The 20,855-nt window shown below is 49.4% G+C and overlaps 1 protein-coding gene across 2 annotated transcripts in view; it reads right to left on the reverse strand.

Moving 5' to 3' along the window:
• ERMP1 (endoplasmic reticulum metallopeptidase 1) overlaps window positions 1-20,103 on the reverse strand; it is a 41,373-nt gene extending 21,270 nt beyond the window's left edge. For both annotated transcript variants that reach the window (XM_059412003.1, XM_059412004.1), the window contains exons 1-8: window positions 19,690-20,103; window positions 18,021-18,322; window positions 13,447-13,574; window positions 12,722-12,827; window positions 4,134-4,280; window positions 3,150-3,242; window positions 1,123-1,335; window positions 98-318 (exon numbers count right to left, since the gene is read on the reverse strand). In XM_059412003.1, coding sequence (XP_059267986.1) covers window positions 98-318; window positions 1,123-1,335; window positions 3,150-3,242; window positions 4,134-4,280; window positions 12,722-12,827; window positions 13,447-13,574; window positions 18,021-18,322; window positions 19,690-20,036 — 1,557 coding nt within the window. In that variant the 5' untranslated portion in view covers window positions 20,037-20,103. The remainder of the gene's footprint in view (window positions 1-97; window positions 319-1,122; window positions 1,336-3,149; window positions 3,243-4,133; window positions 4,281-12,721; window positions 12,828-13,446; window positions 13,575-18,020; window positions 18,323-19,689) is intronic.
• Between the last annotated feature and the right edge of the window lie 752 nt (window positions 20,104-20,855).

Consider the following 20,855-nt stretch of genomic DNA (forward strand, 5'->3'; position numbering starts at 1 on the left):
GATCACATCGAAAGCCAAACACAACGAATCCCACTTGAGTTTGTCTTCGATCCCTGAAGGCAGCAAAAAGAAATCAAGAAACGTGCCTCACACTTACCACGTAATAGAATTTTTTTGCGAGGGTGTGTATGAGTATGATTTTGGCCACGGCTGCGGTTCCGTACAGACAGACGGAGACATAGAAGTGGCTGTACCACGACAGGGACTGTCCAATCAGAGAGACGAACACCGCCAGGATGAGCACAGTGACCAGGCTCGTGAACCAGCTTATCAGAGTGATGCCAAGCGCACAGAAGAAGTCCTTCCTGTAGGTGTCAGCTAATGCAGACAAAACACAAAGTGGACATCACCAACTGCCAAATCAACCTCACGGCCAACCGGCTGAGTTATGGGGCCTAACGGTGAAACAAGAAATTCACCACTGTCACTGCAAAGTACAGAAAGTCCCAGGGGTCAGGTTTGTTAAAAACATAACGATGAATAATACATAAGCAACATTCACCGAGAGTCTGTGGGCAGCAGGAACTCAGAGCCGTGAGTCCCGCAGGTCAGCTTTCATCTTCGGCACCTCCGGGATGCTCTGCGTATCGAAATACCGGCAAGAACGGAAGGTCAAGTTCCGTACCGAACGCGGCTGGGCAGCTGATGCAGGAGGAGCAGTGCAGCAAAGCCACTGGCGGGGGCGGGGGGGGGGGGGGGGGGTCCGTGCCTCCACCCCTGGAAGACCACAGAGCAGCCTGGACCACAAAACGTGCCGAGCAGAAGGAAACCAATCCAACCGGAGCAGTCAGGGCAGACGTCAGGACGGAGCCCTGACCACTGCTCTCTAGTGCGCACCAGCCCGCTTCACGGGCATTTCCACTAACGGTCAGTGCAGGAACCTTTCCCGGGAGCTCCCACGTGCTGCCGTGTCTGTGGCACAAGCACAAAGGTCCCCGCTGCGCCAACACCAAAAGAGCAGCGAGCGCCTTCACCTGAGATTCGCTAAAAAATCTCTACGCTATAAATCAGAGGTTATGTTTAGGATTTTGGAATCCCTGAACAGAGATAAACAGACCAGAAAAACTGCAGGCAAATTCTCATTCCCAGGCCAGCACTGTGGTTTGAGAGGAAAATACTCACTCTTGTGCTTGGGCCGCAACAACTTTCTGCCCAGGTACAACGCGACAGCCGTCACCACCATGCAGTTAAAGATGACGCCGACGCGGGACGGGTAGGCGATGACGCACAGGCCGAGCACGTCGAAGAAGACCATGTTTCCATGTCGATACTTAGAGGAAGAAGGCAACATATCCGACGTAGCTAGGTATTTAAGAACTGCTAAAATGTTGTCACCTGTTAGTAAAGAAGAGAGAGATAAGAGGGTGAACGGACCGCGCACAGTGCACGGACGGCCGCCACAGCAAGAGCTCTGCGCACCTCTACCGCACCGCGCTCACCCCGGCTCTCAAAGAAGGTCTGCGCGCCCACTCTGTGTCCTCCCCACGCACACGCTCGGCCCGCTGGCCTTCACCCTCTCCCTGGCACGCGAACTGTTCTCTGACGCATCCTTTCCTCGCTACTGACAAACCCAAGGGCTGTTTCTCAGTCTAGTCATTTAACATGTACTTTAAGTACTGCTCCGGATACCAGAAAGCCAGCGCTGAGCCAAGAGACAAAAGGCCCTCAGGAAGGTCACAGACGCCAAACACATTATGGCATGTGGGTTAAGAATAAGGAAGGTCAATTCTGTCTCAACTTAAAACCGGAATACAGATGGGGAGCAGAGGCCCCCAGGACCACACCTGGGCGGCCAATGGAACTGAGAAGTGGAGGCACTTCTGTCTAGATGGTCCCATAAAAGCACCCCCGCCCGTGCTGTTCAGGGCCTGGGAACGGGAGCGAGCTCAACGGGAGAGGCAGCCCACAAGCCAGAGCCGCGGAGGGGGAAGCCGTGAGCGGACTTTCCAAACACAACGTAACACAAGTCTGACTCGGGAGTCCTTGGCCGCAAAGCCGGGGAGCAGGAGAGCCGCTGGCGGGCAGAGCTCGGCACGCCTGGAACGACCGAGGCTGAACCTGAACGCAGGAGGAGGAAGCCGTGAGCCACAGGGCGGTTCTCCCGTGTTCACCCCACCCCTGACTTTCCTGGCTTCCCCGGAGATGCCACACTGCCTTGTCGTGCCACTACTGCCCCTGGCTTCCCCACCAGCCTCCAAGCGTGTTTTCCCCAAAAGCTCAGGCTGAGCCCCCTGCCTTGGCTTCATGTTCCCAAAGCGCATTCCCTCCCCCATGCTTCTGTGGATTTCTCAATGCCTTTGATTCCCAAACCCGTATTCCTAGTGGGTCCTTCCAGCCGGCTGGTTCACAGACCCCTCCGTCCACGTCGGCCGAGCTGACGGCCTCCTTCCCCTCTCCATGATTGCCCTGAGTGAGGTCACCTTCCCACGTCCCCATCAAGGTCAATGGCACCGCCTTTCCCCAGCCAGCTGGGACTTAGGCTTCACAGCTGGGTCTGCCGCCGGACGCCTGGTCAGGTCCTGTACAAGTCCCACCCAGACTGCAGTCTGACACCGCTCGCCAGCAATCCACACACACGCCCACACACGCGTGCCCACGCACACACACGCACACGCTCTGCTCTTCCTGGAGCACCCTTATCTTCTGCGTGGCACCAAATCCTATCAACTCTGTCATTAGGGTTCCCCACCAGACTCTCCTCTCCTAAACACTCCAGACTTCTCTGGAAAGCATGTTAAGCCCCAGCCCTGGTGCTGTGCTAACACCTGTTTTGTAACCCACTCACCTGCCCTCACCACCCAAGATGGACCACCATAACTTTCTGCAGCCGGGCACAATGCCCCAACGCGCCCAGTGCCCCCTCCGCCATCTGGCTTCCGTTCTGTACATGCTCATCACTCAGCCACACCGCGTTCACCCTGGGCCCACTCTCTTCCCAGTGCCCCACAATGAACAATCCTACGTTCTTAATGGCTAACCTAGACTTCAAGGCTAAAATTCGAGCCCTCATCGGACTCCAAAGCCCACCCAGCTCACGCACGCTGCACACTGCGTCCCTAATGCACAGTCCACAGGGAATTTGTAGGTTTGTAGGTCAGCCCTGAGACTGCATCTTACCACAGACCAAGAGTCTACGTTTGAATACCAACCTGCTCTCTGAATGGAATCTGTTAGAATTCTGTCTGCGGTGTCATACTTGGTATGATAAATGTATCCATTCTCGATAAAAGCTAAGTCAATTCCTAAGACACACAGAAAAAAACAAAGTGTCATTTTGCTCTAAAGAACCACCTTTCTAAAAGAAACAAGATGGGATCGGGAGGGAGACAAACCATAAGAGCCTCTTAATCTCACAAAACAAACTGAGGGTTGCTGGGGGAGAAGGTTAGGGAGAGGGTGGCTGGTTATGGACATTGGAGAGGGTATGTGCTGTGGTGAGTGCTGTGAAGTGTGTAAACCTGGCGATTCACAGACCTGTACTCCTGGGGCTAATAATACATTATATGTTAATAAAAAATTTAAAATTAACAAAAACCTTTCTTTAAGCCTGTTTAACATATTAAATTCCTAAACGACAAAATGTCCAAGAAGTGGCACCATCGCTGTCCCGTTCATGAATGTCTGACAGCGTCTAGAGCTGCGACACAAAATAACCAGGGAAGTACATGTATCAGGGAGACCTCACTCGTCACACAGCGAGGGGCGGGAGGCATACAGCTCAGGAGGCCGGAGAACTCCGCTGTCGACACCCGTGCTGGGCCAGAGCCAAACTCTAACTTCACATCAGCTGTACCAGCCGCCACGGGAGCGAGCCAAGGCAGGCAACGACAAAGCCAAAGACCCTCCAGGATCTCCGGTCACCACTGCGGGGAGCCTAAGTGCTAACCAGCTGTCCCCCGTTCTGCCACTGTGTGGGGAAAGATGACAGGTTCTAGAAAAGGCAAGCACTGGATTTAAACCAGAATTTAAAAGAAAAGGAAAATATCCGGAAATCAGTTTCAGTGACAGAATACACAACTTTCACGACGGAATGCACTCTCAGGATACACTGCTGGCTCACCATCCTGCAAAAAAGTAAAACCTGCTTCTACTTAATCACCACTGGGCTAGAGCCCACGGTGTACACAAAATACCTGGAATGTTCCCAAAATCCCTGTAGATGCGGAAGTCGGTATCTGAAGGAATGATTCCACTCTGGAAGACCTCCTGAGCCACCACGGAAGCAAATGGGTGTTTAGCGGCAGAAACATAGGCCTGGACCAGCCACGGGTTCTCAGGACCTAGAAGGAAACAGGAGAACACAGTACAAGGTGACACAGTCATATTCTTAACACACCACACACAGTTGCTGCTGTGGCCTGGGGATGCAGCCCAGAGCAGTCTCTTCACCTTGTTTCCTGTGTTTTCTAACGTTTGTTTGATTAGGTGTATATTAACTTTAAGAATGAGAAATTACGGGGTACCTGGGTGGCTCAGTGGGTTAAAGTCTCTGCCTTCAGCTCAGGTCATGATCTCAGGGTCCTGGGATCAAGCCCCGCATCGGGGTCTCTGCTCAGCAGGGAGCCTGCTTCCCCCTTTCTCTCTGCCTGCCTCTCTGCCTACTTGTGATCTCTCTGTCAAATAAACAAATAAAATCTTAAAAAAAAAAAAAATGAGGAATCACTGTCAGAAAACAAAATTATTTTCAATTACAAAATAACAGCACTTCAGGGCGCCTGGTTGGCTCAGTGGGTTAAAGCCTCTGCCTTCGGCTCAGGTCATGATCCCGGGATCCTGGGATCGAGTCCCACATCGGGCTCTCAGCTCAGCAGGGAGCCTGCTTCCTCCTCTCTCTCTGCCTGACTCTGCCTACTTGTGATCTCTGTCAAATAAATAAATAAAATATTAAAAAAAAAAATAACAGCACTTCATAAAACTTTAAGATTAAAAATGAAGAACTATCCAAAAATCCATCATCCTAAGACCACCATTTCACCTTTACATCTTCAGTTGTCTTACAAACATACAGTTGTGTGTACACGATGGAATATTATTCAGCCATTAAAAGGAGGAGGAAATCTTGTCATTTGCAACAGCATGGATAGACCTTGAGCACATTATGCTAAATAAGTCCTACAGAGAAAAAGAAATACCACATGATCTCACCCAAATATAAAATCTAAACAAAAGAAAACAATAATCCCAACTCAGAGATACAGAGACAGACTGACAGCTGCCAGAGGTGCAGGCTGGTGCGGGGTGACGGCGGGGCAGGGGGCTGACATGGGTGAAGGCGGTTGAAAGGTACGAACTTGCAGTCAACAGCCCAGTCAGTCTGGGGCGCCCGGCTGGCTCCTGTGATGGAGCGGGCAGCTCTGAGTTCCAGCCCCACAGAGGGGAAGAGACTACTTAACACTGAAATCTTTATTTATAAATAAATAAATAGATAAATAAAATAAGTCCTGGGGATGCAAGGTACAGCACGGTGACTGTTAATAACACTGTACTATACACTGCAGCATTGCTAGAAGAGTAGGTCTTAAAGGCTCTCATCGTGAGAAAAAATACTTTGTGACTTATGACAGATGTTAACTAGACCTACCGTGGTGATCATTTTGAAATACACACAAATATTGAATCATCTGCTAAACCCCTGGAACTTAGGAGGGAAAAAAATCATCTTGTATTACTAAAATAAGCTCAACTCAGTTGGAAAACGTTACCTTTTCTGTGTGTGTGTGGGGGGGGGTATATGTAGATATACACATACATATACATATACACATGTGTGTGTACATACACACACCACACACTGCTGGATTCAGTTTGCTAATATTTTATTTAGGATTTTCACATCTAGGTACGGCAGTTATCTACCAAAAGTATCTACCAAAGCTGAACGCACACATGTTATTTCTAACTCTACTCAGAAGTGTGTCATCACATACATCTCGTAACATTTATGAGAACGCTCATATCAGCACCCGTCTTAAGAGCCAAAACCTACAATCTAATCTCACCAGCAGACTGGCTGTTCTTGCCAATGGAAGAGTATTCAGCAATTAAAAAAAAGAATGAAGTCCCATTAAACACAAGACAGATGAATCTTACAGACATGATGTTGAGTAAAAAAGAGACCAGACACAAAAGGAAACATGGTGTGGGAATCAATATACAGAAAGTTCAAACACAGGCGCCTGGGTGGCTCAGTGGGTTAAGCCGCTGCCTTCGGCTCAGGTCATGATCTCAGGGTCCTGGGATCAAGTCCCGCATCGGGCTCTCTGCTCAGCAGGGAGCCTGCTTCCCTCTCTCTCTCCTCTCTCTCTGCCTGCCTCTCTGCCTACTTGTGATCTCTCTCTGTCAAATAAATAAATAAAATCTTTAAAAAAAAAAAAAAAAAAGAAAGAAAGAAGGAAAGAAAGTTGAAACACAAACAAAATTAAATCTGTCAAGACCTAAGTCCAGACAGCAGTAACCTTTCACAGGAGAAAGGCTGGGAAGGGCCAGAGGGGCGGATCCGGAGCGCAGACGACACTCTCAATCTTGGTCTGGATTCTGGTTATATGATTATATTGTCGTAAAAATTCATCAGGCTGAACACGCAGAGCTGTGTGCTTTTCTTTTACAATGAAAAATGAAACAAAGACACTTACAATGTCAACACGTATGAAGAAGGTTAAGACCTGGGCACCTGGGTGGCTCGGCTGGTGGCTCAGGTCACGATCCGGAGGTCCCGGGATCGAGCCCATGTCGGGCTCCCTGCTCAGCAGGGAGTCGGCCTCCGCCCATCCCACCTTACACACACACGCACGCTCCCTCGCAAACAAATAAAATCTTAAAGAAACGAAGAAAGAAAGGAGGGAGGGAGGGAAAGAAAGACCCATCGGCAGGTAAGAGATGTACAGTTGTCAATGTCCGCTGCCTGCCCCTCAAGCCCCGGAGAGCCAACTCCTGCGTGTCGGCACCGCAGCCCGGCTCCAGCCTCTCACCGATCGCGCTGAGGCCTACAGGTCAAGCTCTGGTACAAAAAGGAAGTCTGGAGAGACCGGGCCAGGCAAGTGGGTCAGCTCCCGAGGGAGCTACTCCCCACCATACGAACAAGGCAAGGGGGCCCTTAGATGAGGAATTACAGAACTGAGGCTTTACTCGGTCGCTACTAATCTTGACAGGTGGCGACTGACACTGTCCCAGCGTTACAGATGAGGAACTAGCAGGAGCAGTCGTGCGACTGGTTCAAGGTTGCTTGCCAAGGGTGTGTGATCTGGGGTCTGACCTTGGGGCGTCTGGTTGGAGCCTGTGCAGGCGCTAGAGGAGCCCGGTAAGACCAGGATTTCCACTCCTGGGGAACGCTGCAAGAGCTGCGACCAGAGAAATAAGCAACTGTCCGGAGGGGGCTAATGTTCACGTCACCATGAACATAACCAGGCTCCTGGGCGTAGACCCGGGAGGCAGTTGCAATCGTTTGCTCTTATAAAAAGCCAAGAAGGGGCATCTGGATGGCTCAGCGGATTGGGCCTCTGCCTTCAGCTCAGGTCATGATCTCAGAGTCCTGGGATCGAGCCCCTCGTTGGGCTCTCTGCTCAGCAAGGAGCCTGCTTCCCCCCACCCCAGCTTTGCCTGCTTCTCTGCCTACTTGTGATCTCTGTCAAATAAGTAAATAAAATCTTTATTTAAAAAAAAAAAAGCCGGGGCGCCTGGGTGGCTCAGTGGGTTAAACCGCTGCCTTCGGCTCAGGTCATGATCTCAGCGTCCTGGGATCGAGTCCCGCATCGGGCTCTCTGCTCGGCAGGGAGCCTGCTTCCCTCTCTCTCTCTCTCTCTCTCTCTCTGCTTGCCTCTCCATCTACTTGTGATTTCTCTCTGTCAAATAAATAAATAAAATCTTTAAAAAAAAAAAAAAAAGCCAAGGGGCGCCTGGGTGGCTCAGTGGGTTAAAGCCTCTGCCTTTGGCTCAGGTCATGATCCCAGGGTGCTGGGATCGAGCCCGGCATCAGGCTCTCAGCTCCGCAGGGAGCCTGCTTCCTCCTCTCTGCCTGCCTCTTTGCCTACTTGTGATCTCTGTCTGTCGAATAAAAAAATAAAATCTTTAAACAAAACAAAAAAGCCAAGAAGACTATGCAGTACTTGGATCGATGTGTCCATGTGCAGTTATTTCTACAGGATGAATTCCCGCAAGTGGCCTTGTCAGACAGAAGGGTCTGCACACGTTTTTTTAAAGTGGTACCCATTGCCAAACTGCCCCAAAACGGCATCAGTCTACACTCCCCCATCACTCTCCAACACTGCCCGCCCCACCAGCACTGGGCATTATCATTCTACTTACTTTCTGCAAATCTAAAGTCTAAAAAATTCACTAAAAAAATAAATAGAGTTTAAATTTACTACTATCTGAATTTATATTTCTTCTGAAATAAAGCTTGACTACTTCGTTTGGCAGTTTCTTAAAAAGTTAAACATAAATTTACCATATGACCTAGGTATCCACCCGAAAGAGAGGAACATATATGTCCACACACAGACTTGCACATAAATGCCCACAGCAACAGTATTCCCGAGAGCCTGGAAGCAGAAATCAATCCTAATGTCCATCAACTGACAAACGGACCAACAAAACGCACTCTACCCGGACAGTGGAACATGATTCAGTCACAAGCAGGAGGAAGTACTCACACGTGCTATCACGTATGGAGCAATCTTAGAAAACATCCTATATACTGAAAAAAAACAGACTAGTGAGTGTGTGGCTTCTCCTTGGGATGATGAGAAGATTCTAGAATTGATGCAGTGATGGCCACTCAATGCCGTCAACAGGTCTAAAAACCACTGAGTTTTACTTCAAATGGGTGAATTACACGGTATGCGGCTTCCACCTCAATAAAGCTGTATTCTGTTTTAAATGAATGTGATCTCAAGCAGGTTACAAAACAGTAAATAGAACAGGATCACATTTTCTAATATATATTAACTTACTCTGTCAATGTGTGTGCACAGAAAAAATCCCAGAAGAGCAGAGACTAAACCATCACACTGATTTGCTCTGGGGCAGGACATGGGGCACATGTTTCATAAGATAAAAAAAGGACTCTGTGACCCCTTTGCTTTGGGGCTTCTACTCAAGGTTGGTAGTATCTGAGTTTTTCACACGGGACATTTATTAACTGGTTTAATCTGATTTAATTTTAAAAATAATGAGGGCGCCTGAGTGGCTCAGTGGGTTAAGCCTCTTCTTTTGGCTTAGGTCATGATCTCAGGGTCCTGGGATCAAGCCCCGCATCGGGCTCTCTGCTCAGCGGGGAGCCTGCTTCCTCCTCTCTCTCTGCCTGCCTCTCTGCCTACTTGTGATCCCTATCTGTCAAATGAATAAATAAAATCTTTTTAAAAAAATTTTTGGGCGCCTGGGTGGCTCAGTGGGTTAAGCCGCTGCCTTCGGCTCAGGTCATGATCTCAGGGTCCTGGGATCCAGCCCCGCATCGGGCTCTCTGCTCAGCAGGGAGCCTGCTTCCCTCTCTGTCTCTCTGCCTGCCTCTCCATCTACTTGTGATTTCTCTCTGTCAAGTAAATAAATAAAATCTATTAAAAAAAAAAAAAAGAATCTTTAAAAAAAAAAAACAAATTTTTAAATAATGGATTTTATAACACCTTTAAACAATTCAAGCAGCCTTACTGGGTCATGACATAGATCGCCAGTCTGATAAAGTCAGTCATTCTTTCGTGCATCCTGACCCTTTTTAGAATTAGGCGGTAATGATTATTCCAGTCACTGAAAACTCCCCGGGTGAATGTTTCTCTCTGAAGGGACAATGTAACACGAGTACTAATGGTTTTAACCAAGACGTTTCCAGAACAGGACAAGTGCCTGTTTACGAAACTGAGGACAGGCCAACCTAGCAGGACTCCACACCCCAGAGGCTTTATCCCTCTGCAGTCACAAGTGGAAGCCGCGCTGAATTGGAAAGCCCTCCACGCAAGGAAGCCACTGTTTAGGGAACAGCGGCACAGTGAAGGGAGAGCCTGAGGAAGGTGCTAGAACGTCAGAACGAGTCCGGGAAGCTGTCCCGTATGTGGCTCAGCCTTAGGAACAAGCTACCAAAACCTACAGGGGAAACATGGAGTAAAAACTCAGAAAAGGGGGGACACATTCTCTCCAAATCTTCTGCAGGATGCCCTCCCGAAAAAATTAATTCTGAAGCGTGAGGATTTTATTTTCGAATGAGTGAAACGTTTGAACTGTATGTACAGTTAACCCTTAGAACAACACGGGTTTGAATTGTGCCGGTCCACTCCCATGCAGGTTTTTTTCAATAACTATGTGTAATACTGGAAGTGTATTTTCTCTTATGATTTTCCTAAGAACATTGTCTTTTCTCTAGCTCACTCTGTTAAGGGTTACAATACACAATACATCCAACATGCAAATCTGTGCTGAACGACTGCTCATTTTCAGTAAGGCTTCCAGTTTATCGTAGACCAGTAGTCAGGTTTTTGGGGAGTCAAGAGTTAGACACAGGGGCACCTGGGTGGCTCAGTGGGTTAAAGCCTCTGCCTTCGGCTCAGGTCATGATCCCAGGGTTCTGGGATCGAGTCCCGCATCCGGCTCTCTGCTCGGTGGGGAGCCTGCTTCCTCCTCTCTCTCTCTCTCTCTGCCTACTTGTGATCTCTGTCTGTCAAATAAATAAATTTTAAAAATCTTCAGGAAAAACAAAAAAGAGTTACACACAGATTTTCAACCATTCAAGGGACCAGCGCCCCAACTCCTGCACTGTCTCAAGGGAAACTGTATATTGCTAAATAGTAACAACTGTTCTTCACTTCCACGATTGACGTCACCAAATGCAATGCAAAATGTAAACAATACAGAGAGGTAAAAAGAGTGTAAGTAAAGCAGTAATGACAATTCTGGTTTTAAATTCATGAAGCAACGGAGAGTTCAAGGTGGCTTTACACATTTAGCCCCTCCTCTGCCCCAGGGACACCTACCCCGACTCCACCCGGCAACACTCACCAGCCAGCAGGGACTGTCACAGGAGTCTGTCTGCATCTTTCCAGAGAACACGTCTAACATGTATGCAGGTGTGTAACATCTATGTAAAACTACCCACACTTAGTAAAAAGATCATGGACTGTAGGCTAGGCACACCCAGCAGAAATGGGTCCTCGATAAATGTAAACGAAGACATTAACTTGGATCTAGAGCTAACTGACCCGAGGGAAGTCTCAGGTTTTAACCTCTCTGGACTACACACGTGTAAAATTCACTTCTATACAAGCACAGAACACACGTGTGTTCATATAGATGCACAGAATAAATTCAGGAGAGGTACAGGCTACACCTCAGGACTGGTTTTGATCTGGGTCCTAGGAGTCCAGGGCAAACTGGACTGAGCACTTCACACAGAGCACCACCCCCCCAGGAGGGAAGACGCACAGACACGCTCCTGCCCGTGCGGGGCCCTGACATTTTCACTGGATGACAGACATGGCGTCAGCTCTGCTTGCAGAATTTCCTCTTGCTGCTTTTTGATCTGGTGGTCGTTCCGTCCCATAACCCCCTATTCTGACTAAACCCCAGAGCAGGAGGGCACAGGTAATAGTATGGCCTCTAACTGAGCCCCACAGAGGTCAGCGCCAGCTTCCCACAGGTTAGGTGAGGCGTGAGAGCAAGCAGAAAGGTCAGAGAGTTAGAAGGAAAGGAACACATTCTTCTCATCTCATGACCTTGAGATTCTCAGAGGTCAGCTGACGTAAAACATATGTCCATTCTGAAGGGTAAATGTCTAAAATAAGTTGGAGAATATTAAAATACCGTACTGTTTAAGGTATGTATAAAGACATGCTTAGCACATCTCCCCCGACACCAGGTCTGTAAAGGGCACTAAATAGCTCCCCTATCAGCTAACTTCTTCTAGCCCATCTCGGGCCCCCCATTACAGAACTTATACCAAATGCTATGTGTCTGGGTAAAGCACACTGTGCACATTTCTAACACACTGAGGAAAATGATGTACAACTTCCCACGTGAGAGTCTAGGAAGCCCAGAACTTTGAATTCTGTTAAAAAACACAACAAATGACCCTCACCGACTTAATGGGCGCTATCCTCATGCCCCATCATCTCGTTACCCTTCGGAAGGATTACTTGTCAAATTAAAAATATTTCTTTGGCTGATGAAGTATTACTGAATTCTGTGAGATTCAAATTAATTCAATGATTGACTTAAAGCCCCTTAACCAGAAGCGTATTTTCTCATTTAACTCATGAAACAGTTGTCACTGAGTATTACTTAGATCATGATCACCCGTAACAGACAGAACAACGTCCCCCGCCTACATGACAATCTGGTTCGTGGTTACGAGGAAGGGCTGCGAGCCTGGACGGCCTAGGTTCCATCCCACTGTGACTTTTCCCAACTATGCGGCCTCACGAACATTGTGAGGTCTCTTGGCTCGGTCTTCCCATGCGAAGTGACAGTCGTGACAGGACTCAGCCTTGAGGCTGCTCTGAGGACTACGTGACTTAGCACACAGACGACACTCTGAACACCACTTGGCGCATAATAAGTGCAATGCAAGTGTCAGGTGCTGTCACATCATCTTGTTAAAAATGCCAACAACGACCAAGCAAAAGTATCCCGTGCTTTACAAAGGTTTGTTTCACCAGAGAGATTAAGTCCAAGAAGCTTCCACTTTCATAAAAATAAGAACTGCATCCGAGGATAGGAAAATGTGAAACTCAGGCTCACGTACCTGTTTGGAACACCAGCTCCTTCCCTCCCACGCCCGCCGCCTCCAGGTTAATAAATGCGCGAATCAGGCTGGCCCAGGGGTGCTGAGTTATGAAACCGTGACTGGCCTGAATAAGAAGGGAATAAAACAAATATAGGTTAAACAACCTTAAATTATCGAAGTCTTTATTTTGCTTATTTTAAAGACAGAGTGTCTCTGCTGATAAGGGGAAGAATGGGAAAAATATTTTTTTTCGAAGGTAGGATCTCAAGACATGTGTCTGCTTCTCCAGGCCTGCTAGCTGCGAGCATCTGCTGAGTGGGAAGTCACCATCCCGGAAGGCAGCCTGATACCCCTGAGCAGAGCCCAGCACCGTCCGCAAGCGTGAGGCTGGGCCAGTGACAGAGCAGAAAGGACAAGCCTCATGCTCGGGTGTTCACACTGCGTGCCGCTCTCAAAACAGCTCTGGAACTCCAGGGTCCCAGAAACCCCGAGGTGGTTAACTGTGCCCTCACAGAGCCCTTTTATGACTCGAACACTGACAAGATGATCTGTGGCGAGTTCTCAAATGCTGCACGTGGGTCCGCAGGGGCTGTGGGGTTTTTGAGGCCCTGCCGGGCACAACGTTATTGTTACGTGATACTACTGTGTGACCTGCACAAATGAATAATCCAAGTGTGGGTTAGGATTATTACTATACTCTTTGTTATTACTCAAATCTAGTACCTCCAAGAGTAAAATCTCACCTGTAGGACATTTTCCTCAGCACCATTAAAGAGAAATATGACAGCATGATGTAAGGCTTCTGAAGACACGGACAAGACACGAAGGACCTCCAGCATCACTGAACAGCTAACGGCATCATCACTGGCACCTTTAAATCAGAAAACGAGATTGCTCCTCAGATTTTAAAACTCTTAGAGGATGAAGCGGTGCCTGGGTGGCTCAGTCGGTTAAGCATCTGCCTTCAGCCCAGGATCCTGGGATCGAGCCCCGCATCAGGCTCCCTGTGCAGTGGGGAGTCTGCTTCTCCCTCTCCATCTGCTGCTCATGCTCTCGCTTCTAAGTAAATAAAATCTTTGAAACTAAAAAAAAAAAAAAATTAAAAAAAAAAAAAAAACCTTTTACAGGATGAACCATCATGGCTACGAATGGGTTTTTCTCATCAAGAAAGCTCCACCGTGTGGCTCAGTCAGTTGAGTGTCCAACTCTTGATCTCAGCTCAGGTTTTGATCTCAGGGTCAGGAGTTCTAGCCTTGCGCTGGGCTCCACGCGGGGCGTGGAGCCTACTTCCCACAGAAAAGCACCACGGTGGCTGCAAGACCAGAAGCATGGCTGTCGGTCAGCTCGACCCTGCCTCACTCCACAGGGCTGGGACCGTCGTCTGGTCGACCTGCGGGCCTGTGTGGGACCACGCCTGCCCGGAATGTCACTCGACTCACATCTGTTCAATCAGCAGCCAGGAGGGACCTCACTTACTACTGAAGAGTGGCATTCCCGTCCCCCCGGGGCAACCTGCTCCATTCCCTGTCCTCGGGCCATGTCCTCCACAGTAACCGCACGTCTGGAGCTCTGGCTTCCGGCCTCATCCCTGTCGCCTCTGTGCCTTTCCTGCCGCAATCACAAAGCTGCACTTCCCTCCACATTGACCGGGGGGGGGGGGGGGGGGGGAGGCTCTCACATTTTTTAAAGTTCATGTCATGAAAGGGATTAGGTGACAAACAAGTACAAAACGGGGCGGGTGAGTAAGACACAGGAACGGATGCCAGCGACCTGAACAGCCCCCCTTCTCCTGGCAGCGAGAAAGCGGAGGCCCTCGTCAGATCTCTTCCCTTCACCCGGACTCAGAAACTTCACAGATTAAAGGTGATTAGAAAGAGGACTTTCATACCTTGATTTCTTTTTTTTTTTAAACACTCGAAGAGGTAAAGGAACTGACCGGACAATTGATGATATTGAGGAAATACAGTTAAGTATTTTAGGTGAGGTGATTCATGGTCTTCTGACTATGTCCAGGAAGAATCCTTACCCTTCAGTGATACCGACTGAAATAGAGAGAAATCAGTATGGCTGAGATCTGCTTCAAAACCGCTAGCCGGGACGCCTGGGTGGCTCAGTGGGTTAAGCCGCTGCCTTCGGCTCAGGTCATGATCTCGGGGTCCTGGGATCGAGTCCCGCATCGGGCTCTCTGCTCAGCAGGGAGCCTGCTTCCTCCTCTCTCTCTCTGCCTGCCTCTCTGCCTACTTGTAATCTCTCCCTGTCAAATAAATAAATAAAATCTTTAAAAAAAAAAAAAAACCGCTAGCCAAGGGTACAGGGGCGCGGAGAGAAAAGAAGAAAGAACAGGGCTTTGAAGTTGGGTGGTGAGTACACCGTTGTCAAACAATTCTACTCTTGTACAATCTGAAATCTAACATATTAAAAAGTTTCAAGTTTAAGTAAACAAGACACAGAAATAACCCAAGCCAAGAACATTTCTGGGTTTACACACTGGGAGGCAGGGTGCTACAGAATTTAGAGTGAGTTTCAGGGCAAGAAACACCTGGAAGTAAACTCTAGCTGTCACTTACCCTACAATTTTCTGGTCTGGAGGGCAAGGCTAATGACAGTTACCTCACAGGTGTGTTATGAGAATTTTAAGGACACAGGAACCACATCCAGTACTAAATTGTTCCTTCTTGGGATGCCTGGGTGGTTCAGTGGGTTAAGCCTCTGCCTTCGGCTCAGGTCATGATCTTGGGGTCCTGGGATCGAGCTCCACATCAGGCTCTCTGCTCAGCAGGGAATCTGCCTCTCTGCCTACTTGTGATCTTTGTCAAATAAATAAATAAAATCTTTAATAAATAAATAAATAAAAATAAATTGTTCCTTCTCTTCACAAATTTAAGAAACACTCTGAAACCAGCTAACATGCTTACTCCAGCACTGGTAAATTCCAGACCCACTTCCTACTCAAGAAGAAAGGAATTAGCCATCCCTGTCTTTGTAGGGTCACTAGATTGTATTTTAAATCAAAGTGAAACAAAGTAATCATTATCTAATTACTATGGAGCAGAAAGTCCACACACTATCAGTAAAAAGTAACAGCTTCTGGCACCCCAAGGAAATGACTGTTTTTTAACTTTGAGACTGAGTTACTTCAATGAGCACACACTGAAATGTTTATTCAAAGTGAAAAAAAGGAAAACTCAAAGAAATACTTCTAGGGTTGATTAAAAAGTTAACCTGTCCACTTACCTTCCTTTAATGGCTCTGGCATCTGAGAATGGGACTAGAGAAGACTGCATCTTGGGGGGGTGGGGGGGGTACAGAGGGACAGAAGGAGAGGAAGAGAGAGAATCCCAAGTAGGCTCCAAGCCCAGGGCTGAGCCTGACATGGGGCTTGATCTCACGACCTTGAGCTCATGACCTGAGTTGAAATCAAGAGTCAGATGCTTAACGGACTGAGCCAGCCGGGGCTCCCCGATTAGATACCTCTCAGAAAGGGAAGGAAAGTTCGAGGGCCGCATCTCTAAGGGCGGGCGGTACGCCAACCTCACTTTCAGTGAGAATTAACCCTGAAATTGAAACCACCACTGAAATAATTCACTCTCATCTACCAATACCCTAGAGCTATGCAGCAAACCCAAGAAGACATTTAAGGCCTTTCTGTGGGTAACATTACTCCCAAGTGGTATATCAGTTCCTAAAGTTCCAGATACGCTGCTGAGGAGAGCTAAAAGAGAGAAAGAAAGAAAAAAAAAGCACATCTCCGTGTTTCACTTAGTCCGTCCACTGAAAGGATACAGTTGATGGTCTCTTTCATGATTGTCGTCTGCAGCGATTTCTATTTATTTTCAACTGTCTGGACAATTGGTAATTGACAGAAATTTCCTTGAAATTGTTGGCTAGGTATTCTTATAAAATTTTAATTAAAAATGGGTTCCAATGACCCATAAAACCGCTGTCATTTCCGTGTATGTGATTTGTAACATCTGGCACTATGATTCTGAGACTTGCATCACATCTTTCCTTTCTAATGCTCTTCAGTAACCACAGTGTTAATCTGTCCCATCCAAGAATTTAAGCACTGTAATAGGGGAGTGTGGGGGTGGCGCTTAATTTACAGGTTCTTTGAAGTAGGCATAAAGAGTACTGGTTTCCCTAAGCACACACAAAGGTATTTCTGACTTTATAAAACAGAGGTTTGTACACGGATACTTGAAAAAGAATGCTACATTCTAAGTGTAATTGGCAGTCTTTGTGATGAGAGACATCCTAGTACGAATCATTTTATCAATTTTTTTATCTTTCATACAACTCAGAATGCTCATATGAGCCTGCTAGAAGTTCAAGCAATTCAGAAATATTACTATCAAATAACAATGGAAAAAAATATTTTTCATGCCACGGAAGTCCTACTATCTCCATTTACAGACCAGAAACCAAGCAAAGAAGAGGTGAGGTAGTCTGCCAAAAAGAACATTAACTACCCGCTAATACTCTCCTTCCTTTAAACGCAGCTCAAAGAACTGACGGGCTAGAAGGTGCAGCATCTGGTGCTACCTCCATCTCTGATCAGTGGTGATCACCTATGTTTACTCCTGTGACAAAAGACAGGGTAGAACAGATGCCACCTGGGCTCCTCCAGCTCCCAGATATCATGATTCCATTATAAAAAGTTACTGCTTTCTATTCAACCCTACTTAAAATCTAACTACTGAAAACATCTCTCATGAATCTTATTTTTAAAAATACAAGTCCAATTTAGGGATGCTCATTCATTCTACAAGTATTTATCGTGTCAGGCACCGATCTAAACATCAAGTATTCTATTTTGCCAAACTATTTTCAGGGCAAGATTTATGGATTCAGGAGATATTCTCAGAGGACGGCATCCCCAGTGAACCAAAATCCTCCCTTTACCGGTCGCAGACACTGCCAGGAGAGCTGTCCTCCAAACCCTGCATTCCCTGAAGGCAAAACAGTTCCTTCACCCCAAATGCATAAAGCCTTGTACAACATCTAGCTGACTAAACACTTCAACTGGAAGAACCTGACCCCAGGACACAGGAACACAGGGACACAGGACTGGCAATGCCGACTGCTGAGGCAGTTGCCATCGACCAGAAACATTCCATGTCCTGTCACTGCGCTGCTGGCGTGGACGCTCAGAACCTCAAGCAAGCAAGCACTTGAGCCACTAGCCAGGCTCTGGATCTTCAACCAAACGTTAGGATTCTAATTGTCTTGAACAAGTGCCCACGCAGCTTGGGGTTAATAAGCTTTCTGGGCTGACCGACGCGCAACTCCAACAGCACTAAAGACCTCAGGTACGTACCTGGCGAGTTTGCCACGGAGTCAAAATGACAGTTCGCCAGGACCGCGTGCTGGGCTCCGTCCCTGGGCTCCAGCTTCACCACGACGTTGGTGATGTTGTCGTAGTAGCTTGTAAAACCTCCCAAGAAGTCAATGCTAAAGGAGCCTGTGGGCCGCTGTACATCCACTGAAATCCTGTGAAGGCTGTTGCTCTGAGCTTCAATCAGTTTAATCTGTTCCAAAAGGTAACGGACCGTCACGATTTCGTTTTCTGGACTTCCTGTGGTCCTGGGGCCGATGGATGTTATGTGTTCAAGATACTCTCTGGAAGCAACCAAAAGGATGACGGTGACAAGGGGCGCTGGGCTTAGAACGAGGGCTTGACGCAAGGCAAATTTTTCCTGTAAGCCCTCCCGCCCTCCCCAGCACAAACAAGTCCTTTGATTTCTCACATAAAAAAGGCTGACTTTTATTACTTCAGGTACCCTGTGAAAATCACTTGTAAGTTTCCACCATTTTATTTTGCCTCTGGTGAGCTCCTCCCTTCTGAGTTTTCTCCACTCACCCCACTCCCCAATTCTCGCGGTCTCCATACCAAATCAACACAAAGACCAGGAATTCTGTTCTGAACATGCAGTCTCTTTAAGGCTGGACAGACAGAACCCGGCTTCATGGGACCACACTCTGGAGGGTTACTGATTCTCAAGCCAATGAGCAAAGACAATTAATGAAAGAGGTTGAATAAGAAAGGAAAACTTTTGATCGCTTAGAATGTACGCAGCGCCCTCAGTGCACACTAGGCCTACTACCTTCCATTCAGACCAAAGCCAACCCTACCCCTAAAACAAACTAACAAACAAACAAACAAAAAAAATGTGTTGTCTTTTCACTGCATTCCAAATGGGCAGAAAGGGAGCGGGGGAGGTGTGTTCCAGAAAGTCCTTAAGAAAATAAGCTTCCAGCACTTTGTAGTCAAAAGTTTTTTAAAACACAGTTACTTGAAAATTCGGCTAGCTTAAGACTTTAGGAACTTTGATATACTTGGCGTTACAATACCTTTGACTTTAATCGCCTCCCCTAGCATGCTCAAAGGGCTCTGTTCTTTAAAACAACAAACCAGAAAAGAAACCACCAAATCTCACACACCAGGGGCCCAAGGACAAACTTCAGGAATCTGAGAACTCTGAAACTGCAAAACTCTGAATGCACAGTCGTTCAGAAAAAGCCTCCATGGCTTACAGGTATGAGGACCGTGACCCCCAAGAAGAGCACTGCCTTATCCCCCCCACACACCCAATTTGTAAAACGGCCCAGATACACGAATGGCACCCCCCATTTCATTAGGAAAACAGGAGGAGTAAAAAGTGGAAGTGCTCCCGAAGATGTGGGACGACTACCAGCCCTCCAAGCGCAAGTGGGGCAGAACGGAGGCGGACAAGCAAGCGCAATCCGCAACCCCACCACCCCCCCCCCCTCAGCCCGGGCACCTCCCCCGCTCCCAGCCGCACCACCGGCTTCACAGGGGGGACAAGGCACCCGTAAGCAGGGACTCCGGGGCAGGGACGCACGGGGGCCCGCCCGGCCGCCGAGCCCGGGCGATCCCGCGGGGGCGGCCGCACGCAGGTGCTGCAGCCCCAGGGCCCGGCCGCAACCGCAGAGGGACGCGTGGGCCGGGCGGGAGCGGCGGGTACCTGGCTTGGCGAGCGTCGAACTCCCCGTGGCGGCCGGCGGCCCCGCGCAGCACGAGCTGCTGCAGTGAGAGCTGCACGAGCGCCCGCAGCACAAGCAGGTAGAGCGCCAGGGCCAGCGCGGCGCGCGCCTCGGACAGCCCGGTCCCCGAGCCCCGGCTCGCGCCGCCGCCGCCGCCGCCGCCCCCCGCGCTCCGCTTCCGCGTCCTCGCGCCGCCGCCGCACGCGTCCGCCGGGGGCTCGGGCGCCGGGGCCGCTCTCCCTGGCTGGGGCGCGGCCGCCGGGCCCTCCCGGCGCTCCCCTCCGACGCGGTGCCGCCTCACGGCCGCCGACTCCGAGCCCCACTCCATGGCCACGAGCTGCGGCCGCCCGCCCCACCGACCGTTCCGGCCCGCGCCGGCCCCGGAGCTCCGCGGCCGCTGCAGCGCCCCCTAGTGAGCGGACGGAGCCTGCGGAGGGCCAAACTTCCGCTGATTGGCCCGGCCTGCGCGCGCCAGCCCCCGGGGCAGGTCGGCGGCGGGCCCCGCGGCGGGCCGGCCCAGGGGTGGGCGTGGCGGCTGTGCCTCCTGCGGCAGAGCTGCCCTTCCCGGGGTGGGACGGAGCTTTCCACGCGGAAGGGTACCCAGAAACCTGCAAACGCGAGGCAAGTGCGAGCTCGCTTTGAAGAGGACGCGCGTGGTGCCCGGGGCGGATTCCGAGCACGGCGGCCCCGCCTTCACAAGGGGCCCCAGAGCGGGAAGAGTAGGCTCCCGGCTCCTAAAATTAGATCCGGGACTGCGCAGAGGAGCCCAGCCTGCGGCCCCACACGCGCCGTCCCAGCACGCATCTTCCTAAGCAGGTGAGGAACCAGCCCTCTCATGGTCCCCATTTGACAGATGGAGGACAGCCACCGCTCCCGCTTACCGAGCATCAGCCCCGAGCCAGGCCCTGCGCTCAGGGCTTTCATGCGTCATCGCGTTGGAGTCTCACAAGAACCCCGAAAAGATTTTTGTTCTTACTGAATAGCCCAGAAACCTAACGGGTAACCGATGAAGAACTTAGATCCAGTTTGGTGGGACACCCCCCCCACACACACACACACACACACCAGCAAACCAGCATTCTGGCCCACGGCTGTGTCTGGCACTCTGGAAAGGAAGGTTCGGGAAAGCTGTCGCTCTCTCCCGGCC

The sequence above is a fragment of the Mustela nigripes genome, chromosome 9 (genome assembly GCF_022355385.1).
Source record: "Mustela nigripes isolate SB6536 chromosome 9, MUSNIG.SB6536, whole genome shotgun sequence".
In the NCBI taxonomy this organism is placed as follows: Eukaryota; Metazoa; Chordata; class Mammalia; order Carnivora; family Mustelidae; genus Mustela; species Mustela nigripes.